Genomic DNA, 27,361 nt, shown 5'->3' with positions numbered 1-27,361 from the left:
ACAGCTAGTTTTCAGTTTTCCTCTCCCCACTCAGTCCACTCCCAAACAGTCCTAGCAAAATACTTGCTTGATAAATTGCTCTTTGCTAAGAAGCTTTTTTTTGGGGGGGGGGGGGGGTTCTTTTTGACCATTTTAATTTAAAAACAATCACAGGAAGGTATGTAATTGTTACCCAGAAATTATTTGATATTGAGATAAAAAAAAATGGCTTTATTGGACATAAAAACAAACCCTACTTTCCACTGAAAAGTTTACAACACATATTGAATAACAGTGCAGATACGTTTTGGTAACAGAATGATGGCACGAACACTCACTGTTACTTTGCATCAGCATTGTTCTTAAAGTAAAGTTTTTTTTGTACAAATGTTCAGTAGAAATTGTTAAAAGTAGTCATTGTGCATAGATGTGGTTCGTTGAACTGCAATTATTGTTTTTTTTTTGTTTGAAATAACATTTCAATTTAAATAATCTGAGTCACACTGTTGCCATGGAATTGCCCTATATCTACAGACGCGAATCGACTTGGAGTCCCTCCCCGCAGGCAGGTCTGTGAAATTCCTCCAGTTATGTTGTAAACAGAGGAAATGCAGCTTGTTGAAGTTGTGACAGATACACGTTTGACTGTCTTTAGTGCCTTCCAGTAACACATGGTAATGTATTACTTTACTTTCGCTTACTATTTTAGAAAGTAGCCTACTTTAGCTAGCTAGTTGGACTGGACAACTATCTGCAGTGACTGGGGAACCAGAATCTGGGTTTACGGGATACGTTCTCCTCATAGATTCTGGTTCAAGTGGCGGGTAACGTTAACAGTTTGAGAAGGGTCACTCAATTAGATTTACTTGTTGGTGCTTTCAAGACAACTGATAACTTAAACAACAACAACAAAAAGGCCAATTTATTACGTCAGTGATCTCAGTTCGGAAAGTCGTAACTAGAAAGATGCCAGAGTTTCCCGACTTGCAATTCCGAGTTGGATGACCGTTCAAAATATTTTTCACAGTCGGAGTTCGTTTATTCCGACATCCACGTAGGAGATCGAGATTTCCGAGTTCCCAATTGTTTTAAAAGTGGCATCATTTAAAAAATATTTTTTACGTGTTGTGAACTGGAAGTTTCACATGCGGTGGGGTCTAGGCCTAATCATTAGCCCGAACAAAATCGGCGTAATGAACACGCTTCTGGTTTGATTACCTGTTAGAGGTCAAATAAGTAAACTTAATATTGGGTGATTTTGGCATCTGTCTCATAGGGTGTGCTGGGCACTGTGCCAGCCAGGATATTGTTGATTGATTTTGTACAGGAATGGGTTATCACTAAAGTTCACTAAAAATGTTAGTCTACTACATCTTTAGAAAATGCAGATCAGAACCACATTTTTCATCCAGTCATTACTTTTATGATGACCTGCAACACTGGTTTGCCATTGCATCACAATATTACATTGCAGACCTGTTAGACAATTGCACTACACCACATTGGAATCGTATAATTTTTCACTATCCATGATGGTTAAACTGAGAACCAGGAAGTGACTTTCAATCGCCAGTTATCTTTCTGGGTAAACTTGAAAAACCTATGACCAGGTCGGATGTGCTGAAACCACTGACTGACACGGCCTGATAGGCAGGCCAGCGTTTGTTTGTACAGTCCCAAGAACAAAGATTAGATCACATATCAAGAAAGGAAGTGGTTTAGTTACCACACATTGACCTAGTTACTTATGTCATAGTGAAAAGTAATTGTCAAATGACAATATACCCATTCTGCACTTTTCAAACTTTGATGGATGAATTGGGGTGGTAGGAGGCGGAATAATGAATCAAATCAAATTTATTTATATAGCGCTTCGTACATCAGCTGATATCTCAAAGTGCTGTACAGAAACCCAGCCTAAAACCCCAAACAGCAAGCAATGCAGGTGTAGAAGCACGTTGGCTAGGAAAAACTCCCTAGAAAGGCCAAAACCTAGGAAGAAACCAAGAGAGGAACCAGGCTATGTGGGGTGGCCAGTCCTCTTCTGGCTGTGCCGGGTGGAGATTATAACAGAACATGGCCAAGATGTTCAAATGTTCATAAATGACCAGCATGGTCGAATAATAATAAGGCAGAACAGTTTAAACTGGAGCAGCAGCACGGTCAGGTGGACTGGGGACAGCAAGGAGTCATCATGTCAGGTATTCCTGGGGCATGGTCCTAGGGCTCAGGTCCTCCGAGAGAGAGAAAGAGAGAAAGAGAGAATTAGAGAATTAGAGAATGCACACTTAGATTCACACAGGACACCGAATAGGACAGGAGAAGTACTCCAGATATAACAAACTGACCCTAGCCCCCCGACACATAAACTACTGCAGCATAAATACTGGAGGCTGATACATCATATTTACACATTTATCCTGTTTCCACAATCCAGTAATTGTCTTACAAAAAAAGTTTGCTTCGTAACTTTTTTTTCCCTTGCAAAGGTTGGTTGGCTCCCTCTTGCTATTTTGTTGCACTTCAACATCCAAACACTTGCGGATTGGGCTTAACCTAGTGAAGTGGTCAAAAGGGGTTGCCGACTGTTCATTCAGGTACTCTTCAATAACTTTACCTGTGGTCATAAGCTCCAGTATGACTTTGACCTGCTGGTGGACCAGCACACCCAGGATAAGTTGTATTCTTTTAGGGCAAATGGCTCTTGTCCATACACTGCTCAAATAAATTAAGGGAACACTTAAATTAACACATCCTAGATCTGAATGAATGAAATATTCTTATTAAATACTTTTTTCTTTACATAGTTGAATGTGGTGACAACAAAATCACACAAAGGATCAATGGAAATCAAATTTATCAACCCATGGAGGTCTGGATTTGGAGTCACACTCAAAATTATAGTGGAAAACCACACTACAGGCTGATCCAACTTTGATGTAATGTCCTTAAAAAGTCCAAATTAGGCGCAGTAGTGTGTGTGGCCTCCACGTGCCTGTATGACCTCCCTACAACGCCAGGGCATGCTCCTGATGAGGTGGCGGATGGTCTACTGAGGGATCTCCTCCCAGACCTGGACTAAAGCATCCGCCAACTCCTGGACAGTCTGTGGTGCAACGTGGCGTTGGTGGATGGAGCGAGACATGATGTCCCAGATGTGCTCAATTGGATTCAGGTCTGGGGAACAGGCCAGTCCATAGCATCAATGCCTTCCTCTTGCAGGAACTGCTGACACACTCCAGCCACATGAGGTATAGCATTGTCTTGCATTAGGAGGAACCCAGGGCCAACCGCACCAGCATATGGTCTCACAAGGGGTCTGAGGATCTCATCTCGGTACCTAATGGCAGTCAGGCTACCTCTGGCGAGCACATGGAGGGCTGTGCGGCCCCCCAAAGAAATGCCACCCCACACCATGACTGACCCACCGTCAAACCGGTCATGCTGGAGGATGTTGCATGCAGCAGAACGTTCTCCACGGCGTCTCCAGACTGTCACGTCTGTCACGTGCTCAGTGTGAACCTGCTTTAATCTGTGAAGAGCACAGGGCGCCAGTGGCGAATTTGCCAATCTTGGTGTTCTCTGGCAAATGCCAAACGTCCTGCACGGTGTTGGGCTGTAAGCACAACCCCCACCTGTGGACATCGGGCCCTCATACCACCCTCATGGAGTCTGTTTCTGACTGTTTGAGCAGAAACATGCACATTTGTGGCCTGCTGGAGGTCATTTTGCAGGGCTCTGGCAGTGCTCCTCCTGCTCCTCCTTGCACAAAGGTGGAGGTAGCGGTCCTGCTACTGGGTTGTTGCCCTCCTATGGCCTCCTCCACGTCTCCTGATGTACTGGCCTGTCTCCTGGTAGCGCCTCCATGCTCTGGACACTACGCTGACAGACACAGCAAACCTTCTTGCCACAGCTCGCATTGATGTGCCATCCTGGATGAGCTGCACTACCTGAGCCACTTGTGTGGGTTGTAGACTCCGTCTCATGCTACCACTAGAGTGAAAGCACCGCCAGCATTCAAAAGTGACCAAAACATCAGCCAGGAAGCATAGGAACTGAGAAGTGGTCTGTGGTCACCACCTGCAGAGTCACTCCTTTATTGGGGGTGTCTTGCTAATTGCGTATAATTTCCACCTGTTGTCTATTCCATTTGCACAACAGCATGTGACATTTATTGTCAATCAGTGTTGCTTCCTAAGTAAACAGTTTGATTTCACAGAAGTGTGATTGACTTGGAGTTACATTGTGTTGTTTAAGTGTTCCCTTTATTTTTTTGAGCAGTGTAGTTCAAATAAAGGATGTAGAGTAGTGAGACTGGCAGCACAGAGTCTGAGTGCTTCAGAGGTAGCCCAGTAACAGTTCTGCTCCGGAGGTGAGTCACTTTCATAGGCAGCCTATTTGTAGGCAACCACAATTTTCTGTTGAACTTAGTGCATTGTTGTTGTTGTTTTTTTTACTTTAATGAATGTCTGACTTTACACAGTTTTTGCTTCCTATATTGATTTAGTGTTGTCTATTTTAGTATCTCGCTTAATCAAATAATGTCATACATTGAAGGCCCTATGTTGCCTCCCTGAATTACTTCTGGTTTGATGCAGCAACTTGGAAGATAAGTTAGCTAACTGTATGCAAAGTAGTACAGCAGGTTATTTTCCTAAGTTGACCATTGAAACAAGCCAATAGCTTACAGCAACATTTAGCTTAGACTGTTTGAAATTCAATTGTTATGGAAACTGCACAAGGCATATTCTACTCTGTTCTACTTCTCTCATTAGCCTACATTGTAGGTCATAGACTCCTAGCTAAGATGCACGGTCTCTTATTTTATTCAAGAGGGTGTACTATTTGTCATTCATTGCATTGTAAATAGCCAATGTGTTTGAGTTGGCGACGTGTCATCATGCCATGTGGATTGTTATGAGACCACTACATAAGATCTCAAGTTTTCAACTTCCGTGTCAAATATTGTCTGATCCCTGTGGGTCGAGATGCATCCAGGATGATGAGATTCTCGGTCGAGATCATAAACTGAGCATGTCTATTCATGATAGTCGTGTTGTCACGCGATTAAAAATGATAGGATTACTGGTCCTGTGCAAAAGAAAAGTGTCAACTTCAGAGCAATGCACAATAAAAAAGTATTTAATATTTTATATTTAATAGTGTTCAGAATCTTCCGGTTCGGCTTTCAGGGTTTAGGCTACAAAGTTTTGTCTTACTTTGGAGTGAGCAGTTTTTTTTTGTCAACAAAATAACCATCCAAAAATGTTGATGTGGAGCATCAGACATTAAGCTAGTTGGAGCATGAGGAGGAATAGTGAGCACATGTATTCCAGCTGCAGATAGTCTGAAGTGTGTGTGTCTGAATTGGTGTGTATGTGTGGCGGTGCGCTGTCTGTTCTCTGCCTGCCCTGCAGTGACTCAGCCTGCAGCCTACAGGAGGGGGTCAGCCCCTTTAAGGCAGTCTTCCATACCAGTGCACACAGGAGCCCATATAGACCTAACCGTCGTGTGCCTTTACCAGTCAATATTTCCATGCACGGCCCTTCCAGACAGGCCAAAGTACTCCTCCGGCTCTCAACTTGTCGCCGATCATTAATCCATTCACTCGTGCGTGCTGTGGTCACAATGTGTGCCGTACCTAGAGAACAGTAGTACTGTGGTCTTTTGTGGACGCACAACACAGTCAACCTTGTTGGATTGAGAGGTCAACAGTCTCCTATGTTGATGCATTGCATGATACTGTGTTGTAAGAATTGTAGGATTCTGTACCATTTGAGGCTTTTGCCCCTGTGGACTGGAGGCTTAATTCAAAATAATGTCTCTTTCCTGTTAGCCTCTTTACCCTGAGAAACCAGTAAGAATCGGCCCAGCCTAGTGCTAGCATAGTTTCCTTTGAACTACTCTGATAGAGAACATGCTACTTCCCACTGATAGGGGGAGGGAACTAAGTTCGAACTTGGGACTTCTGCCATCTGCTCTGTGAATTTTACTTCGTGGGTTTTTCGAAGATGGGCCTAATATCTAGTTACACACTCGGTGCTCCTCTTTGTCCCAGTAGTCTGCCTAAATTGGATCTGTTTGTCTAAACTGTTTATGGGCACTTCTCTTTAGCACCGTTCTTTGTTGATGTGTTCAAAGCAGGCTAACTCTCTCCTTGTGAGCTATGAATTTTGCATCGCTCCTTCTAGGCTTGTTGTACTGTACGTTTTTTTTTTTAGTTGGCTCCGTTATTAGACTACAAGTCATTATATTGTATTAAGACCTAGGTTATTACCACAAAATGAACAACATAAAATGCTATGTGAAGAAAGACCATAGTCTGACATGTCACACTCCATCATTCAGAGATGGGGTTATTTTGAAGGGATCCATTTTACCTTTTCTCTCTCGCTCAGAGCCTGGGCTTCATCGACTAATTAAAGAGGCGGTTGCTAAGAGATGACAAGCGGTGACATCGCTGCTGAGAGCCTCTGTGCTGCAGCCTGAACCTGCGTCTCTACTCTGGGTCTCTTTTCTCAACCCCTGTCTAGACCTGACTACACCTGACCCATGTGAAGGAGTAGGGGGAGAGGGAGCGAGAGGAGCCACACCACACACGCCATGGCAGCTTTCACCAGTACCCCCAAAGTGAGATCCAGGAGTGCTCCTCGGCACAGAGACTGGGACCAGATCCCGGCCGAGTGTGACTGGAAGGACTGTGAGGCTGGAGGCAACGAGAGATCTACAGGACACAGCACCATGCTGGAAAAGACCCAGGACTTCTTCCAGATCTGTGACATCGAGGACAAAGGCTTCATCACCCACCGGGACATGCAGGTGAGATCACCTACTGTCTATGGGGCTCACTGAGTGTGACCAAACCGTCCCATGGGAGTTATTGACGATTTTAGTCCACGCCAGCATTATGCATGTTCCCATCCTTAGTACTGTGTATATATTAGTTACCTAGTCATGTATACCCTAGATGTTACTTTTGTCATTATTTCAGAGTAGCACATTTCAAATGATTGACTTTTGATATTGATTGACAGTGCAAGTTGTTGTAGTTGTTTTTTGAACTGTGTTTTGATCCTTCAGAGCAAGAATCAATCATGAGTTGTGGTGGTTTTGTTGGAGTTGCATTCTGTACCATTTGAGGCTTTTCCCACCTGTGGACTGGATGCTTAATTCAGAAGAATAATTCATATTTCCTGTTAGCCTCTTTACCCTGAGAAACCAGTAAGAATTGGCCCAGCCTAGTCCTAGCATAATTGTTTCCTTTGACCTACTCTGATAGAGAATACATGGTACTCTGTGGATGCATCCTAACCTATGCACCAGCTCCCATAGCTAATTGTTGTAATTTAGCCTTTTGTCAGGGCATCTGAATGACTGCTGTTGACAATAGCATACAGTGCCTTCGGAAAGGATTCAGACCCCTTGACCTTGATCCAAATTTTGTTCTTTTACAGCCTTATCCTAAAATTGCTTATTTTTAAAATCCTCAGCAATCTACACACAATACACCATAATGACAAAGCGAAAACAGGTTTTTAGAAATGTTAGCAAATTCATTTAAAAATATATATATACAGAAATACAGAAATACATAAGTATTCAGACCTTTTGCTATGAAATTGAGCTCAGGTGCATCCTGTTTCCATTGATCATCCTTGATGTTCCTACAACTTGATTGGAGGCCACCTGTGGTAAATTCAATTGATTGGACATGATTTGGAAAGGCACACACCTGTCTATATAAGGTCCCACAGTTGACAGTGCATGTCAAAGCAAAAACCAAGTCATGAGGTTGAAGGAATTGTCTGTAGAGCTCACATTGTTGATTGTGTCAGTTTTTGGGAAGGGTACCAACACATTTCTGCAGCATTGACAGTCCTCAAGAATACAGTGCTCTCCATCATTCTTAAATGGAAGAAGTTTGAAACCCCTGCTCTCTTCCTAGATCTGGCCGCCTGGCCAAATCTGGGTAGAAGGGCCTGGGTCAGGGAGGTGACTGGGAACCCATTGGTCACTCTGACAGAGCTCCAGAGTTCATCTGTGGAGATGGGAGAACCTTCCAGAAGGACAACCATCTCTGCAGCACAACCACAAATCAGGCCTTTTTGGTAGAGTGGTGAGACGGAACCCAATCCTCAGTAAAAGGCGCATGACAGCCCGCTTGGAATTTTCCAAAAGGCACCTACAGACTCTGAGACCATGAGAAACAAGATTCTCTGGTCTGATGAAACCAAGATTGAACTCTTTGGCCTGAATGCCAAGCGTCATGTGTGGAGGAAACCTGACACCATCCTTACGGTGAACCATGGTGGTGGCAGCATCATGCTGTGGGGATGTTTTTCAGTGGCAGGGACTGGGAGACATGATCGAGGGAAAGATGAATACAGCAAAGTACAGAGATCTTTGAAAACCTGCTCCAGAGCTCTCAGGACCTTAGCCTGGGGCGAAGGTTCACCTTCCAACAGAACAACGACCGTAAGCACACAGCCAAGACAACGCAAGAGTGGCTTAGGGACAAGTCTCTGAATGTCCTTGAGTGTCCCAGCCAGAGCCCGTACTTGACCACAATCAAACATCTCTGGAGAGACCTGAAAATAGCTGTGCAGTGAAACTCCCCATCCAACCTGACAGAGCTTGAGCGTATCTGCAGAGAAGAATGCGAGAAACTCCCCAAAGACAGGTGTGCCAAGCTTGTAGAGTCATACCCAAAAAGACTCGAGGTTGTAATTGCTGCCAAAGGTGATTCAACAAAGTACTGAGTAAACGGTCTGAATACTTGTGAATTTTTCATTAAAAAAATATATATATAAATTACCAGATTTCTAAACCTGATTTTGCTTTGTTAATATGGGGTATTGTATGTAGATTGATACAAATCAATATTAGAATAAGGCTGTAATGTAATAAAATCTGGAAAAAGGGAAGGAGTCATTATGCTAAATAATGCCAAACCTAACAACTGCAACAAATCCTCCATAGACCCTTTGTTAGATTTGGAGACAACAATCTGGTCATTTCACAAGGCTGCATGTGGAGGACAGGGCCTGCGTTTGCTCCATAGAATTAAATGGGACACTTTTATATCTCTGTGGCGTGCTCATTAGAGATGATTCTGAGGACGTAGCCTGTATCTATCTTATTCAGGAGAGCATGTGAAAGAGTGACCGGAACCCACGAGACATACGGGCAGCAAAGAGCCACACAGAGCCGTGCTTTGTCATACAGCAACTTCATTTGCGTGACTGTGCAGATCCGAACGCTTCTTACATATTCATCGATGGGCAGAGTATTCCTTTGATCGAGCACTTGTGAGCCCACGCCGTGACGAGAGTCTCAATAGAATAGATCCCTTTGATCCGATGTTAATGGAGATATACAAAAAATGTCCCTATACCAACTCCCCGTGTTCATTTATGAGTTGTGAAAGTAATGAATTCAGGCCCAAACATTTTGTTGTTGTAATAACGGCAGTGCATAACTGTGTGCACTCCTGTATAATACATTACAATTGTCTGCGTGAATGTGTTATGCAACTGAAATGCATTTCTGCTGGTCTATCCTCATACGACCTGTGTAGAAATGTATTTCTCTGCCATATGCAAGTTGGTTTTAGATGTAGTCGGGTATTTACAATGCCTGATTAGGCTTACCTTGTTTATCCAAAAGGGCAAAGTGGACAAAAAAAGTCATTTGGAAAAGTTATGAACACATCCATTTTTTTTTTTTATAAAAAAAAAAATTAATGAATGTTTTCTAGCGACTGCCAGCATTACTGTTTCTGCTGATTGCACAAACAGCCTTACGATGTTTCTCGCACCGTGACCATTAGGGTGGCAGTGGTGTCTCCGGCTGTGATCTCTGTCTGCTGACATAAGGGATGTGTTCAGCACAGATAAGAGAGTTTAACAAGGAGTTCCTACCACAAATTTCACAAGTGATTTCGCTGTAAACATAGACATGCCCAGCTCACAGAGGTGAGGCAGCGGCTTTGGCTTTTCTGCATCGTTGTGGTCTTTACTGCTTATTTTCAGGGTTTCATAGTCTGTTTGCTTTCACACACTGCTTGGCCTTGTCGTGTAAATGGCAGTTTGGGCGAATGCTGACTGTTTGTTTTTGACTTTGGGCAGAAATGTTCATTTCTATAATGTTTTGAGTTTAATCTGAACTAATGAATGTCTCAAGTTTATTAATATAAACGTTTTATGGAGCAGCCTGTCCTAGTTAACGGTTCCTTTGTCATGAACTCACGTTACATCGGTTGTGTGAATGCAAATGATACACTTTATGAACAGGAAGAACATCTGCTCTCCTGTACTTGGGCACATGACCGTCTCTTCTGATGCTGATGATACTGTTGAGTGTGTTCCCAGGTTTTTGTGCTTGGCTGGCAGCTGTTGTACCGTACTGTATTGTTGGCACAGGAGGCTTCTGAGGGATAATGGCTCGCAATAACGGCTGGAATTGAGTGATTGGAATTGCGTGAAACGCATGGAAGCTGTGTGTTTTTTTTAGTTTGATACAATTCCATTTATTCTGTTACTATGAGCATGTTCTCCCCCAATTACGGTGTCTGTTTTAACGTAAAGACTCTTGAGTCCTTCAGGTCCCCAGTTGTGTCCATGGCACCTGATTTGTGTTGCGTGTCCTGCTCCGCAGCGGCTCCATGGACAGCTGCCCCTCAGTGCAGAGGAGCTGGAGAATGTCTTCGACACCCTGGATTCTGACGGCAACGGATACCTCACCCTGCAGGAGTTCTCCTCAGGGTTCAGTACGTTGATTATGTCCTCTTCTCGCTTTCTACTGTCCAATGTATGTTGGATGTTCAGTGATTTGTTTTGAAAAAGTGATGTAGTTTGATTTGATGCATCTTCCCTTTCTACATAATAACATGAACTGTGCTAGTGCAAGCAGATTATGCAGCTCTGAGTAGGTACAGATACATAGAAAGAGAGGGAGTAAAGGGTGTTATAAATCATCTCCTGGACTCTTATTTCTCCAGGTGAATTCCTGTTTGGCCGAAGGATCTCTGTAACAGAAGGGATGGGGGAGGCCAGCCCCATTGCCAAGGAAGCCAACCAGGGCCCCCCAGACTCCCTTTACCAGACCCAGTGGGAGGAAAGGCTGATGGGCAGCGAGGACGAGGAAGAGAGGCACTTCTGCATGCTCATGGAGAGCTTGGGCGCCAGCAACGTCTTTGAGGAGTGAGTGTTTGTTTTTGTCTGTGACGTCCATACTATGTGAATCTTTGTCCAACCCTCAATAATGCTCTCAAATGACCAGTCTATTCCTTTAGAAGGATTAGATTGATTGAAGTCAGCTGTGCAAAACAAAAAGCACTAAATTGCCGCTCCAAAGTAGTGCTAGCCAATCTGTTTCAATCATGCTTGCTTTGATATTTCTCATTCTATAAGCTTAACGAACAAGCATAAAGTCTACAGACATGTTTAAGTAGAAAACAGATGAAATACCTGAGGTCACTGTCGTCTACCCAAAAAAACTCACATTGGAAAAGTTTGTCTAAATTGAGTTGGGTTATTTAACCTTGAACAAATCATTATCGTCACTGACGTTCATGTCTATGGATGTATTCCAGACATTGGTGGGTGCTGGCACCAGTGCTTTTGGCCGTTTGAACTCCAGGCATTCAGAGGAGAGAAACAAGAGAGCCGGGCCTCCTTTAATGCATGACTAGACTCACCTTTAGCAAACAAATGTGGCTCAATAATAGTAAACGGTAGTAGGTGAGGATGTCAACTTGATAAGTACATCCTATTGACAGTCTGTAAAGCTGGGTTAGAACCAGAAAGGAATGCTGACAATTTACATCAGATCAATTTGCTTAAACCTCCGGTGTGTTTTCCTGAAGTTGACACGGCATGTAACTCTACTGTGAGGATTGGAAAGTTTCCATATTTGTATAGGAGTCTTATCAATCAGTCCAAATTTCTATGAACAGAGATCCATCAAACATGCATTGTATGAGATAATTTTCTCAATTGGTCTTTCCACATATTGCCCTGCCAAAAAATTACGTAAATAAATGATTCCAGTCATTATCTGAACACTGACGTGAAGACCATGGCACAGACAAAGATTGTGTTTAAACTGTTGTATCAAAATAGCACTATTTTCAACTAACAGGAAATGGGATTTTCTAGGCTAAGATCATCTTGACCAAATGTCAATTTTGCAAGTCAGCACTGCTGCAGGCAGCCCACAGCTACCCACTGCCTGCCCGCCTGCCAACATTGTTCACATTGACCTAAAAGTATAATTCGACTTAAAGTATATTTTTTTCTTTCCCCCACACCAAGAAATACCTCAGTACAGTTGTTCTACACAGAAACCTGAGTACAGACTGTATTCCAGGTCTTGTCATTCAGACTAATCTTTGTTCTGACCCCCTTCCCATCAGCCCTGGTGAGGTGCGTAGTCTGTGGGCCCAGCTGAGAAGAGATGAGCCGCATCTCCTGTCCAACTTTGAGGAGTTCCTGGCCAGGGTCACCTTCCAGATCAAAGAGGCCAACCAGGAGAAGAGGGAGATGGAGAGCGCACTTAAAAGGTAGAAATATCGCCATTCTTCAGGTATTGGTACCTATGTAGAATTTAAGCAATTAGTAGCTCACTGTAGCCTGGTCCCAGATCTCAAATAGTCATTGGCTACATGATACAAACAGATCTGAGACCAGGCTAGCTCAATGTTCCTTTACAGATAACCTCTGCAGGAGTAACAAATGGCAAAGTAGCTTGCTGTATATGCTTGCTACGATATGAATGTCATTTAAACCTTTTTTGCTTTAGGGCATCTATAGAATGATCGTCCCCAGGTATCTGTTTTTTCTGTGTTTTTCTCCCCCTTTAAAAAAAAAAATGTTTATTACTAAAAGTATAACTTTTTCTGACTGACATATTTGTAGTCCTTAGTTAAGCCTGCTAAATTCCACCCATTAAGAGCTAGTGCTGCCTTGGGAGGGGAGAAGTGTTAAAGTTTTAGTGTGGGTGAAAAACTTTTAGTCCACCGTTGGGATGTGCCTAATCTCCCAGCTCCAAAGCAATATTAAGTGCTTGTGAATGTGCTCCCAAAACTCTCACTTTCTCCAAATTGTGACAGACAATGATCATAGCAATTTTACTCAAAGGAATACTACTTGACAATCTCTACCTACTGGTTTATTTTGTCATGTTTCAACTGAGCACAGCTTAGCTTTTGTACCATAGTGGTGCATTACATAGTTACCCATAGCTGAACAACAACCTGTTTTTGAGGCCGTTTCTAAGTGAAAGGAATGCAAATGTTGGATGAGGCTGCTATGGTTGGGTTTTATGACAGGTGGCTCACACTGCAGCTGATTCAAAACTCGTGCCCGTCTTTCTTGCTCTGTTCAAAGCTGTAGAGACGCAGGGAATTCAAAAAGAAAATTTAAGCTGGCCGGAGTGGTCAGGCCTTGAATGGTTAAGTAATTATAGTTATCCTTTTTGATTTTCAGATGTGAACTACACTGCAAATAAGTGCACTTTTTTTTTCTGGTACTCATCTGAACCTGTTATTTGTTGCTATGCCTGTTTGGAATGCGTCATACCAGCTTACAGTTGACCTACTGTATGATTTGAAATGGCAGACTGAAAGCTTAACTAAACATTTGATAACACTTGAGTGGCCCATTTTCTTATGTGCTGCCAAAGCTAATGGAAAATGCTTTATTAGCATTAACAAGAATTCTACATCCGAACAGAAAAGCAGCAACACATGACGACGAGATCCAGCGCTTATATGAAGAAATGGAGCAGCAAATCAAAAATGAGAAGGACAGGATCCTCCTGCAGGTAAAGGAAGAGATCTCCCACTGCATACGCCTTGTTAGTAACCTCAGTTTTGGGGAAGATCCTCTTGCTCTCTTGTTCTCCCTCCCGCTCGCTCTCTCTCTCTCTCTCCCCCCCCCCCCCTGCAGGACACTGAGCGCTTCCTGTCTAGGAGCCAGGACCTAGAGCATCAGCTCTCCAGTAAGGAGCGGGAGCTGGAGCAGATCTTCCAGAAACAGAGGCGGGTGAGTCAGGACACGAATGATGAGTCCTTCGTGGTCACAGGCTGATGGGTAGATTTGCTCTGTGCAAAACTTATTATTTTAGATTTTAAATCTAATTTTGGTGACCGACTTGTCACCAGGTGTTATTATTAGTAGACTCTAAGAGTTGTTGCTGAGTGTCTGTCTGCAGCATATTATTTAATGGAAACTAAGAGAGGATCATGTGTAACCATCACACTCTCACAAACAGAACACCACTGAAGCTTTTAAGACTAATTTGTCCATTGGAAATTAGTCTCATTTTTCATTTTTTTAGAGGGTGGAGATGAGCTTTAATATTACAGATTGTGGCTTTCATCAATGTAATTGTCTGCATCATTTCCACTGTATTATTTTCCCCTATCTCCCCTAACTGGCGTAAACTAATTGGCAACAATTAGTCTTACCAGTACTTCTTCATTTGCTTTACAAAGGGGAATAAGGCCTTAGTTCCTACTGTACCCAAGTCACCAAGGCTTTCTCTGAGGTACCTGAGCGCCTCTTAATTATTATGTCTGTAATTCACATTTCATGTTCCTCTCTGCCAACCATGGAAATAGAATGGCAGAACATTGACTTTAATGGGAATGTCTGTTCTAGAGATTATATTTCTATGCTGCCAACACATTCTGTAAAGGAGGCATCCAGACCCTATGCTGGCTAGCCTCATCGCACTGTCGCTCAATTTAAAACATCTATTGTTTTAGATCTGTTGGAGCACTTTGGCTTATATATGTAGAACAGTGATAGTAGTGTTTGAGGCTACAGTCAAGACAGCAGCCTTATGAGTGTCTTCACACAGCCCCTGGATTTAATGGATGCGTGTGGGTCAGACCAGGCCGGCAGATATCACTTGTTTCATCTTTTCCATTCATCAATGCTCGGTGTATCGTAGCAATCACACAATAGAGACTGATTGCTAAGGACGATCAGGCTATGATTGTTACTGCATAGTAGTGTCTGGGAAATTGTGTTTTAAAAGCTGTATGATCAGATGAAAGTGCGTTTTGTAGGGTGTCTGCTTTTGGCCGTAGTGTTTTTGTGTGTTGTTCCCTCTGCCATTCTCCTCTGTGTGACTGTGGCCCCTCTCCCCTGTGTCCCCCTCCCCCAGTTGGAGTGTCAGTGTCGGGAGCTTCACAGCGAGCAGCACGTGACCAAGGTGGAGAATGTGAAGCTGAAGCAGACCAATGAGGATCTGGCCCAAGAGCTGGAGCACACCAGTCAGGAGCTGAGCCTGGCCCAGGAGCAGCTGGGCCTCCTGCAGGAGCAGTCGTCACGCCTGCACAAGGAGAGGGAGAGGTAAGTCTGCTTGTTTGTGGCTGGCTGTCTGGTCGGCTAGCTGACTGTCTGGGATCCTGATTGGGTCTCCTTGTGAGTCCACAGTACACGAATATGTGGATTTTTTTCCCAACACAGGGAAATGTACCAGGTCACAGAGGGATTGCAGAGAGAGCGAGCAAGCCTGCTGAAACAACTTGACCTGCTGAGGTAAGAGTGGAGACAGACGCACACTAGGAGAGAGGCAATGGGTTATATCAGTCCAGGGGCCACTGTTCTCCAAATCAATGAGCAAATAGCATACTGTACAATAGTGTACAATGTCATTTTCACTACAAACCAAGGCCACGCATCCATCGAGTAGATAGCAAAGCATATAGCATTGACCTCAGGCAAACTCCTCGAAGCGCTTTCTCACTTGTTCTTAGAAAACGTTTATTTTTTGCAATGAACCCATTCCTTGTTATATTGTCTCCAGGGAAATGAACAAACACTTACGAGATGAACGAGATATGTCCTCGTATCAAGTAAGTATTCGCATGCATTTTTTCATTGTCGATTTGTGAAATCCCATGTCTGTCTGCTCTGTTTGATAGATCCAATCCTACAAATGTGATTCCTGGAAAAAGCATGTAACCTAAACATTTTTTTTTTAAATCAAATCCAATTGCAATCAAACTGTAGATTTTAAATTTGTTTTGCAGAAACTGAGGAATACTGTTGAAAATCCTGCTTGGAACCCGAGGCCTGGATCAAATACTCTGAATCCCTTTGACAAAAAGGCCTCTAAATGGTACACCGTTTGCTCTGAAATGCTTTTAATACAAATTGAGTGAATACTGTCTGATTCAGTTGTGGAGGCCTTAATTTATACTAATGTTCAATTCACCTACAATACACACTTCAGTATGACTGACTGTAGCTTGAGTAGTTATTAATGGTGAATGATTCATATTTTCTAAGTAGATGGCATTACACAAAGTAGAACAAAGCACGTGACACAGAATGCAAATGTAGGACAGAAAGCTGTTCAATAGGGCTGCAGTTGTAACTCTGTGCAGAACATGTCCGTACTGTATTTACATTGTTCTGAATATGCAAATGCTTATATAAATATGCGAGTCGCTTCACATTCTACAGCCATACCGTTATGTTCCAAAAAAAAAAGCAATTGTCAGCCAATTCACATTTGTCCCTCCAATTACCATCTCATCCCTGTCTCTCCAGTGAGGAAGAGGTAGGGCTCCCCCACTCTAAGAAGAAGAGCCCGGGGGGAGTGAATGGCTACAGCCTGGAGGATGTGGTAGCCTCCAAACCCCCCCACATACCCCTACAGAGGATCATCTCCATAGAGGAGGACCACCTACCCCAGCTCTTGCAGGATGACTACCATGCCCAGCTCTGTGAGTGGAGCGAGGAGGCGGAGGAAGACGGGGAGGAGGAAGAACACATAGAGCTGCAGATGAACTCAATATATCCTCCAAGTTCTCTTCCGACTAGGGAGCAGCAGCCAGCTGACACCAGAGAGTCAGAGACGCCTACATCCCCCAGGGGCCAGCCTGTCGGCAAGGAGACTGTGGTGAACGTAAGACTTTTATGCTCAGAGACGAGGTTGATTGGTCATAATGTGGACAGGCTTTGTTTTGTCTCTGATCAATAGACAATGAGAAGGTGTCAGTTGGCCTAGTAATCTTCCCTTTAAAAGAACCTTGCCTTCCTCTTCAGTCCTTCAGGGTTGTTTGTAGGTCAGTGTGTTTTTGTTGGTTCTCCTGACCCCGTATAGAGAGGGGTGAAGGTGGTTGTACAGCACAATGTGTTTTCAAAGTCCTGTTTTTCTGTCTGAGCAGACCTGAGATAGAACAGTGGTCACAGGGTTGGGTTTTTCACTTTGAGTGACTTGACCCCACAGTTACCCTGGCAACAGGTTTAGCTACTTGTGTTGAATGAATGTTTCAGGAGGTTTTCATGATTTAATGTCATCTAGGAACTTACTCTATATATATGCTGTGCATTTGGAAAGTATTCAGACCCCTTGACTTTTTCCACATTTTGTTAAGTTAGCCTTATTCTAAAATTGATTAAATTGTCGTCGTCCCCCCCAATCTACACACAAAACCTGTTTTTGCTTTGTCATTATGGGGTATTCAGACATTTTTGCTAAACTTAAATCACATTTACATAAATATTCAGACCCTTTACTCAGTACTTTGTTGAAGCACAATTGCCAGCGATTACAGCCTAGAGTCTTCTTGACGCTACAAACTTGGCTCAACTGTATTTGGGGCGTGTCTCCCGTTCTCCGCAGATCCTCTCAAGCTCCCGAAGCCACTCCTGCGTTGTCTTGGCTGTGTGCTTAGAGTTGTTGTTCTGTTGGAAGGTGAACCTTCACCCCAGTCTGAGGTCCTGATCGCTCTGGAGTAGGTTTTCATCAAGGTTCTCTGTAATTTGCTCCGTTCATCTTCCCCTCGATCCTGACTGGTCTCCCAGTCCCTGCCGCTGAAAAACCTTACCACAGCATGATGCTGCCACCATGCTTCACTTTAGGGATGGTGCCAGGCTTCTTCCAGATGTGACGCTTGGCATTCCGACCAAAGAGTTCAATCGTGGTTTCATCAGACCAGAGAATTTAGTTTCTCATGGTCAGAGTCCTTTAGGTGCCTTTTGGCAAACTCCAAGCGGGCTGTTATGTGCCTTTTACTGAGGAATGGCTTCCGTCTGGAAACTCTACCATAAAGACCTGATTGGTGGAGTGCTGCAGAGATGATTGTCCTTCTGGAAGGTTATCCCATCTCCACAGAGGACCTCTGGAGCTCTGTCAGTGACCATCGGGTTCTTGGTCACCTCCCTGACCTAGGCCCTTCTCCCCTAATTGCAAAGTTTGGCCGGGTGGCCAGCTCTAGGAAGAGTCTTGGTGGTTCCAAACTTCCATTTAAGAATGTGTTTAATGCTGCAGATGGTTTTTTTTAGACCCTTCCCCAGATCTGTGCCTCGACACAATCCTGTCTCGGAGCTCTACGGACAATTCCTTTGACCTCGTGGCTTTGTTTTTGCTCTGATATGCACTGTCAACTGTGGGACCTTATAGAGACGGGTACAGTGCCTTGCGAAAGTATTCGGCCCCCTTGAACTTTGCGACCTTTTGCCACATTTCAGGCTTCAAACATAAAGATATAAAACTGTATTTTTTTGTGAAGAATCAACAACAAGTGGGACACAATCATGAAGTGGAACGACATTTATTGGATATTTCAAACTTTTTTAACAAATCAAAAACTGAAACATTGGGCGTGCAAAATTATTCAGCCCCTTTACTTTCAGTGCAGCAAACTCTCTCCAGAAGTTCAGTGAGGATCTCTGAATGATCCAATGTTGACCTAAATGACTAATGATGATAAATACAATCCATCTGTGTGTAATCAAGTCTGTATAAATGCACCTGCACTGTGATAGTCTCAGAGGTACGTTAAAAGCGCAGAGAGCATCATGAAGAACAAGGAACACACCAGGCAGGTCCGAGATACTGTTGTGAAGAAGTTTAAAGCCGGATTTGGATACAAAAAGATTTCCCAAGCTTTAAACATCCCAAGGAGCACTGTGCAGGCGATAATATTGAAATGGAAGGAGTATCAGACCACTGCAAATCTACCAAGACCTGGCCGTCCCTCTAAACTTTCAGCTCATACAAGGAGAAGACTGATCAGAGATGCAGCCAAGAGGCCCATGATCACTCTGGATGAACTGCAGAGATCTACAGCTGAGGTGGGAGACTCTGTCCATAGGACAACAATCAGTCATATATTGCACAAATCTGGCCTTTATGGAAGAGTGGCAAGAAGAAAGCCATTTCTTAAAGATATCCATAAAAAGTGTCGTTTAAAGTTTGCCACAAGCCACCTGGGAGACACACCAAACATGTGGAAGAAGGTGCTCTGGTCAGATGAAACCAAAATTGAACTTTTTGGCAACAATACAAAACGTTATGTTTGGCGTAAAAGCAACACAGCTGAACACACCATCCCCACTGTCAAACATGGTGGTGGCAGCATCATGGTTTGGGCCTGCTTTTCTTCAGCAGGGACAAGGAAGATGGTTCAAATTGATGGGAAGATGGATGCAGCCAAACACAGGACCATTCTGGAAGAAAACCTGATGGAGTCTGCAAAAGACCTGAGACTGGGACGGAGATTTGTCTTCCAACAAGACAATGATCCAAAACATAAAGCAAAATCTACAATGGAATGGTTCAAAAATAAACATATCCAGGTGTTAGAATGGCCAAGTCAAAGTCCAGACCTGAATCCAATCGAGAATCTGTGGAAAGAACTGAAAACTGCTGTTCACAAATGCTCTCCATCCAACCTCACTGAGCTCGAGCTGTTTTGCAAGGAGGAATGGGAAAAAATGTCAGTCTCTCGATGTGCAAAACTGATAGAGACATACCCCAAGCGACTTACAGCTGTAATCGCAGCAAAAGGTGGCGCTACAAAGTATTAACTTAAGGGGGCTGAATAATTTTGCACGCCCAATTTTTCAGTTTTTGATTTGTTAAAAAAGTTTGAAATATCCAATGAATGTCGTTCCACTTCATGATTGTGTCCCACTTGTTGTTGATTCTTCACAAACAAATACAGTTTTATATCTTTATGTTTGAAGCCTGAAATGTGGCAAAAGGTCGCAAAGTTCAAGGGGGCCGAATACTTTCGCAAGGCACTGTATGTGCCTTTCCAAATCATGTCCAATGAATTGAATTGACCACAGGTGGACTCCAATCAAGTTGTAGAAACATATCAAGGATGATCAATGGAAACAGGATGCACCAGAGCTCAATTTTGAGTCTCATAGCAAAGGATCTGAATACTTATGTAAACAAGATATTTCTGTTTTCCATTTTTTATAAATTTGCTAAAATTTTGAATAACCTGTTTTTGCTTTGTCGTTATAGGGTATTATGTGTAGATTGAGGAAAACCATTAATTGAATACATTTTAGAATAAGGCTAACATGTATACAGTGGGGCAAAAAAGTATTTAGTCAGCCACCAATTGTGCAAGTTCTCCCACTTAAAAAGATGAGAGGCCTGTAATGTTCATCATAGGTACACTTCAACTATTACAGAGAAAATGAGAGAGAAAAAAAACAGAAAATCAGATTGTAGGATTTTTTATGAATTTATTTGCAAATTATGGTGGAAGATAAACTTTTGTTATTGACCAAATACTTATCTCAATACTTTGTCAAATACCCTTTGTTGGCAATGACAGAGGTCAAACGTTTTCTGTAAGTCTTCACAAGGTTTTCACACACTGTTGCTGGTATTTTGGCCCATTCCTCCATGCAGATCTCCTCTAGAGCAGTGATGTTTTGGGGCTGTTGCTGGGCAACATGGACTTTCAACTCCCTCCAAAGATTTTCTATGGGGTTGAGATCTGGAGACTGGCGAGGCCACTCCAGGACCTTGAAATGCTTCTTCCGAAGCCACTCCTTCGTTGCCCGGGCGGTGTGTTTGGGATCATTGTCATTCTGAAAGACCCAGCCACATTTCATCTTCAATGCCCTTGCTGATGGAAGGAGGTTCACTCAAAATCTCACGATACATGGAAATATCCAATATCCAATATCCAATGTTTTTGCTTTGTCGTTATAGGGTATTATGTGTAGATTGAGGAAAACCATTAATTGAATACATTTTAGAATAAGGCTAACATGTATACAGTGGGGCAAAAAAGTATTTAGTCAGCCACCAATTGTGCAAGTTCTCCCACTTAAAAAGATGAGAGGCCTGTAACATTCATTCTTTCCTTTACACGGATCAGTCGTCCTGGTCCCTTTGCAGAAAAACAGCCCCAAAGCATGATGTTTCCACCCCATGCTTCACAGTAGGTATAGGTGTTCTTTGGATGCAACTCAGCATTCTTTGTCCTCCAAACACGACGAGTTGAGTTTTTACCAAAAAGTTATATTTTGGTTTCATCTGACCATATGACATTCTCCCAATCTTCTTCTGGATCATCCAAATGCTCTCTAGCAAACTTCAGACGGGCCTGGACATGTACTGGCTTAAGCAGGGGGACACGTCTGGCACTGCAGGATTTGAGTCCCTGGCGGCGTAGTGTGTTACTGATGGTAGGCTTTGTTACTTTGGTCCCAGCTCTCTGCAGGTCATTCACTAGGTCCCCCCGTGTGGTTCTGGGATTTTTGCTCACCGTTCTTGTGATTATTTTGACCCCACGGGGTGAGATCTTACGTGGAGCCCCAGATCGAGGGAGATTATCAGTGGTCTTGTATGTCTTCCATTTCCTAATAATTGCTCCCACAGTTGATTTCTTCAAATTAAGCTGCTTACCTATTGCAGATTCAGTCTTCCCAGCCTGGTGCAGGTCTACAATTTTGTTTCTGGTGTCCTTTGAAAGCTCTTTGGTCTTGGCCATAGTGGAGTTTGGAGTGTGACTGTTTGAGGTCGTGGACAGGTGTCTTTTATACTGATAACAAGTTCAAACAGGTGCCATTAATACAGGTAACGAGTGGAGGACAGAGGAGCCTCTTAAAGAAGTTGTTACAGGTCTGTGAGAGCCAGAAATCTTGCTTGTTTGTAGGTGACCAAATACTTATTTTCCACCATAATTTGCAAATTCATTAAAAATCCTACAATGTGATTTTCTGGATTTTTTTTTTTTTTCATTTTGTCTGTCATAGTTGAAGTGTACTATGATAAATTACAGGCCTCATCTTTTTAAGTGGGAGAACTTGCACAATTGGTGGCTGACTAAATACCTTTTTGCCCCACTGTATGTCTGAATACGAATGCACTGTATTTCAAGAAATGTACAACACTATGGTTTTCTAGGATAGTAGTTATGTCGTGGACTTAGAATTAGGGGGTATATGATGTATTCAAAATATGCTAAAATATGTTGCTCAAATATTTGGTGCTTCAGCTAGGGCCATGTCATCGTTTTAGTATACCCTCTCCCAGCATATGTCGACTTGGATAGCCGCAATCTGAAATATCTTGCTTATTACTTGAGGAAAAGTTAACCTAAGCACAAAAGGGAGTATGGCAAAATGCAATGAAACTTCTAGAATGACCTCTTCCCTCTGCTTTATCTCTCTGTGTTGTTTCCAGGAGGTTGCAGCACCACCCCCAGACCGCCTGTTTAAGATCGTGCTGGTAGGGAACTCTAGCGTGGGGAAGACCTCCCTCCTCATGAGGTTCTGTGACGACTGCTTCTACCCAGGCACCTCTGCCACCGTGGGTGAGTAGTGGCTGGCCTCTCCAGGGTTCCTTTTCTACAGCAGAGCAGGATTTTCATTAGGCACCAACGGAACAAAGCGGACGAAAACCCGGGAGGAACTACCTGGACTTAAGAATAAGAATCTCTAGTTTTATGTTGCAAACTGTTTTGATACGGTGTGGTTCTAATCAACATGACCCAGGGCAGGGCAGAGCTGAGCCCACAGACATGTGGCTGGCTGACCTCACCCTCCCTCTCACACCTCATACTGGCTTTGCTCATTAAGCTCTTTTAAATGCTGATTGCTTACACTGTGGAAGGCCAACTGTTGTTGATTTTGCACTACATAGGCAACAGCCTAAGCGGATAAACCATATTGTGGTACTGTTGTATTGACTGACTTGCAGTGACGCAGACCATAACTGGATACTTCCAATTGGCCTTTCTGTTGTACAGTAGATTTTTACACACCCAACCCTAGTTTGTTCTTTGACTGACTGCGAGAATACTGAATTATTCAGAATCCTAGTACGAACAGCTCCAGAACTCTAATCTCCTCTCTATTTAGACCCTGTTTGGAAGCACACAAAAATGATTTGATTCTGAAAATAGTCATTTTTAGGAGAGAGTCAGATGGATTTTGAATTGTATGGTCCCTCTAGAACAATGGGCAATATACTCTCAACTCTCATTGATGCAATTGTGATGCAATCATTGACAAAAAAACATGTTTCTCCTTTTCTATTTGAGCACAGGGGACAAATATTGTTGATTGCAACCATCGAGTAACATTTCAAAAACTCAGAGAAGGACATATCCTTTTGAAGTTCCTTGTTCTACCAGAGTTTGCCCGGAAATCAATTGTTGGTTCCTTTCATCATTGTTCAACCTTTTCTATTTTTCTACAAACCCAGCACTTCTACAAATAATACTGACAGAAAATGACAAGAAAAAATATAATTGGAAGGAGAAATCTAGTAAATGACTTGGGTGACTTAAATCAGAGGAATATTATCTTGTCCATCCTGCATCAACAGGCATAGACTACAGTGTGAAAACGATAACGGTGGACAACAGCCAGGTGGCGCTGCAGATGTGGGATACAGCAGGACAGGAGAGGTGGGAGCTTGACCATAATAAGTGAATTTAAACACATTCAACTTTTTACCTCAGCAGCTTTTGTTTTGCTACATGCAGTCAGGCTGCATGGCACATTGCTGATGTCAGTGAAGTGAAATACTACTGCACTGCTTTTCCTTTTTTTCTTTTACTGTATTTTCTAATGAGACCATGTTGCACATGACACTTGACAATAGTATCTAATGAGACAACATTTTTAGTATAAGATCAAATTCCATAATAATTTTGTTTTGCTTGAGGATAAGGTACAAATGGGGGAGTTCTCAGTTTTCCTTCTCCACCCCTTCAGGTATCGCAGCATCACCAAGCAGTTCTTCCGCAAGGCTGACGGTGTGGCAGTCATGTATGACATCACTGATGAGCAGAGCTTCACTGCGGTGAGACAGTGGCTGACCAGTGTACAGGTAAGACGAGCCCAAGCACTTCACTGCTCACCTCTGAAATAGCAGGCCTACACATACAAGCTCAGAGAAATGTAGATCATACGGAGAGCCTCCTCCTGCTCAATAGCACATTCAATGTATTTGTAAAGCGGCACGATACAAGTTACCATTCATTATCGTTACGGATTGTGTGTCATGTACTACCGTTATTTGTCCGTGACCTTGCTCAGTGTAACACTGACGTTAAAAACCTGCAACGCTGAATGCTGCTCACCCACTGGGGATCTGAAAGATACCACTGAGGTTCTAGCCCTAATGGAGTGCATCAGTGCCCAACATCTCCATCTCTCTTCACAGGAGGGGGCCGGCGAGGATATTCCCATCATGCTGCTGGGAAACAAAACGGACAAGGAGAGTGAGCGGGAGGTTCAGACGAGAGTAGGCGAAAAATTGGCCAAGGTCTGTCTATCGGCAATTCCCTGGGCGTTGTCTTCAACTCACAGGCTTCTCAGTGCCCACAGCCACAAAGTAGTAGGCCATATTCTCACGGAATAAGAAAAAGCAACACAATTTTGTTATTTTATTTTTTTAACAAGATGTGTGTGTGTGGGCCTTAAAGATCTAGGAGTTGTTTTTGGACTTCTATCATCCCTCTATAATTTTGTATATTTGTATATTCCATTTTTTTCCACTTTGGGTCTGAAGTTTCTATGGTGATAGATAATTGCTAAGTGCCTTAGATCAGTCGAGCTGCTCTTATTTTTCATTTTGCTCCAATGGCCGTTAGTCCAGACAATGATTACCTTTAATGTTACTAAACAGGCCTGAGTAGGAGGCTGTGTGGAAGAGGAGAGCATGATCGACCTACTACAGCCAGTTCCAATCAGAGCACTCTACTGTACATCCCATTGACTTCCCGGTCTTTCATTTGCTAATGACAGTTATGAAATCTCCGTTGCAGGACTGCCAGTTGATTTTCTATGAGTGCAGTGCTTGCTCTGGACAAAACGTTGTACACTCTCTGGTACATTTGGCAAGGTGAGTTAAGTTGAGCGCTGTGTGGGATTCTGCCCAGCGTTTTAACAGGACATAAGTCTTACTACCTCCACATCTTACTATTGTCTTAACACGACTGTTTGTCATTTCAATGTTGGCCATTAGTAAGGCTATACGAAGGGAAAGCAAGCTTAACACTGTCAGGCCAAAAATGTAATAACTGTCTGCTTGGGCTTCATCCAAGCTAGGCTTTATGTGGTTTGCAGTGAAATCTGACACTCACATTAGGCCAAATGTGTCGGTGTGTCTGGAGGTACAAAAAACTCTGTGTTGATATTAACAAGTACAGGGAAAGAAAGGCAAACAATGACCAATCGTATCATTCCTAAATACCCACAACACACATAATAAACAACTTTATCCTAGCAGTTAATGCTCCCAACTTCAATAATAGTATCGGAATCTAATGTTGTGACATTTCTATAGTCAAGTCTATTGCACTGTAATTTATGTTGGGTTCTCACACTCAGTAATAAACAATTAACCTACAGTATGTGACTTTAGCTAATTTCTGAGTAAAATCTCTTCTGTGTCCCCTAGAATTCTGAAAGAGCAGGAGGACAGAGAGAAAGAGAAGACAGTCCAACTGGTAAACGGCTCTTCACATAAGAAGAGGTCCTGCTGCTAGCAACAAGAAGGCTACTAGCTAGCTTCTATCTTCTCAACACACAAGGTGATGGTGAACTCACCTAATTAAATATACAGTATATTCTGACTAGAGTTCCTTCAGAACTCAAAGATCTACAGCACTATACCTCTCACTGTCACCCAGTCCACCTACGGTGTGAACACCTGTTTCTTGAATCTGTGGTTTTAAAAAAAAACACGTCTTTGAGGGGGTAAAAAAATAAAAAATAAACATGTCTTAGCATTTCACACGATGAAAGGGCCAGGGTAGGTGCTGACACTGCCATACATGGATAATGACATTTTTAAAAAGACAGTCTTGCACTACAATAATAAAATATAGATTTTCCTAATGACAACTTATTTTTAATGAAAATGTTTTTTCAACTAGCTAAGTCAAAACCAGTAACTATACTACTTTTATATTTAATTCAGTACAGTTTACACTGTCTGACAAATGTACTGAAAAAATAAAAGTAAACCTTGTTAATAGTTGGGTTAGGTTTCGTGAAATCTGAATTTCGTTCAGGACCAATTTAACATTTTCCAATAGTAGAGAAGGGTTATAACATTTGTCAGATCATCTCAGATCAATTTGATGAATAGATTAGCTTATCCCTCAAATGTAATAAGGTTTACTGTGTTGTATATGTAATGTCGGGACGATTTACCAGTAGTCAACTACAGATGTGGGATCCTAATTTGACCAGTATTGTCGCAGCACAATAATCCTGCAGCAACAGGATTTGAACGTTTAGTCCATTAACTTTTCTGCCGACGTAATGTTGCTAGATTAGGCTACATGATTAGGCTACATGAAAAGTGCAATACTGTTAATATAATGTGAGTTTTTAGTGAATCTATGTCAATTCTGGGGCACAGATTCTCAGCAACAGCAGTGATCAAGTGAAGATCCTACATCTGTACGTGTCTAGAAAGTCTAATTGGCAGCTTCTCCTTTTACACAAATGTTTGTTTTACACTTTGCATTGACAGTGGAAGGTAGTAAAGCTCTGACATACTATACCTCTCTCAAAGCGTTTGCATATAAACCGTCACCACTATTTAGCTTTTTTATGTAATTGGCACAGTGTTATTTCTATGAATGAGTTCTGTTGTACTGTAGTTTGCTTAGTTTTGCCAAGAGATTTGCCTTCTCTTAGAAGTATTTGTTTGTGGGCGCACTAAAACAGTTCTCCTAATAATTCCATAAGAATGTATATTGTGCCAAGTATCCTTGAACAAATGTTCCATTTTAAATCTAACACATTGCAATGTATGCCATCACTGTACCTGTAAAGTACCTCAGATACCGATAGATACGTATGAGAGACTGGAGGTATCTTTAGATACGTACTGTACTGTATGTGTATGTTCTGTGATGTTGAAGGATACTGAGATTGTAATTTGGAGCCCTCCGGTATAGAGAGTATTCCTTATGTATTTGACAGTGTGCCATAGCGCCATGACTACTCTAAATGAACCAATTCAGTTGCATTTGCGCCACGCTACTGGGCCTGTGTTCTTGCACAATAATGTATGTGAAAATGTAAATAGGAAAAATGTTGTATGGTTTCTCTGAATAATAAACAGATATTGTATA

At 42.6% G+C, this 27,361-nt stretch overlaps 1 protein-coding gene across 5 annotated transcripts; it reads left to right on the top strand.

Annotated features, from left to right (window-relative positions):
* On the top strand, positions 1–27,361 carry cracr2aa (calcium release activated channel regulator 2Aa). 5 transcript variants are annotated; one of them, XM_036977888.2, is made up of 19 exons: positions 1–157; positions 514–653; positions 6,513–6,798; positions 10,636–10,747; positions 10,979–11,180; positions 12,395–12,541; positions 13,713–13,803; positions 13,929–14,024; positions 15,154–15,341; positions 15,459–15,530; positions 15,799–15,847; positions 16,025–16,113; positions 16,548–16,905; positions 22,444–22,573; positions 23,590–23,671; positions 23,982–24,096; positions 24,433–24,534; positions 25,037–25,113; positions 25,672–27,361. In XM_036977888.2, the coding sequence occupies exons 3-19, from the start codon at positions 6,583–6,585 to the stop codon at positions 25,757–25,759; spliced, it is 2,214 nt and encodes a 737-aa protein (XP_036833783.1). In that variant the 5' UTR covers positions 1–157; positions 514–653; positions 6,513–6,582; the 3' UTR covers positions 25,760–27,361. The 5 variants fall into 5 exon arrangements, with proteins under 5 accessions (XP_036833783.1, XP_090087891.1, XP_021457510.1 ...); XM_090231765.1 differs by having other exon boundaries at positions 34–157; positions 10,583–10,747; XM_021601835.3 differs by lacking the exon at positions 1–157 and having other exon boundaries at positions 504–653; positions 6,378–6,798.

This window comes from Oncorhynchus mykiss, chromosome 1 (genome assembly GCF_057628025.1).
Source record: "Oncorhynchus mykiss isolate SJ-2025 chromosome 1, ASM5762802v1, whole genome shotgun sequence".
Classification (NCBI taxonomy): Eukaryota; Metazoa; Chordata; class Actinopteri; order Salmoniformes; family Salmonidae; genus Oncorhynchus; species Oncorhynchus mykiss.
The sequence above is the reverse complement of the archived record's forward strand: the minus strand, read 5'-3'. Positions and strand labels throughout refer to the sequence as shown.

Excerpts from the sequence above, each read along its gene's own strand:
- cracr2aa (XM_036977888.2), top strand. The coding sequence starts at position 6,583 with ATGGCAGCTTTCACCAGTACCCCCAAAGTGAGATCCAGGAGTGCTCCT. Across the intron at positions 10,748-10,978 it reads GGAGTTCTCCTCAGGGTTCA|GTGAATTCCTGTTTGGCCGA; the intron begins GTACGTTGATTA and ends TTATTTCTCCAG. Across the intron at positions 14,025-15,153 it reads TCTTCCAGAAACAGAGGCGG|TTGGAGTGTCAGTGTCGGGA; the intron begins GTGAGTCAGGAC and ends CCCCTCCCCCAG.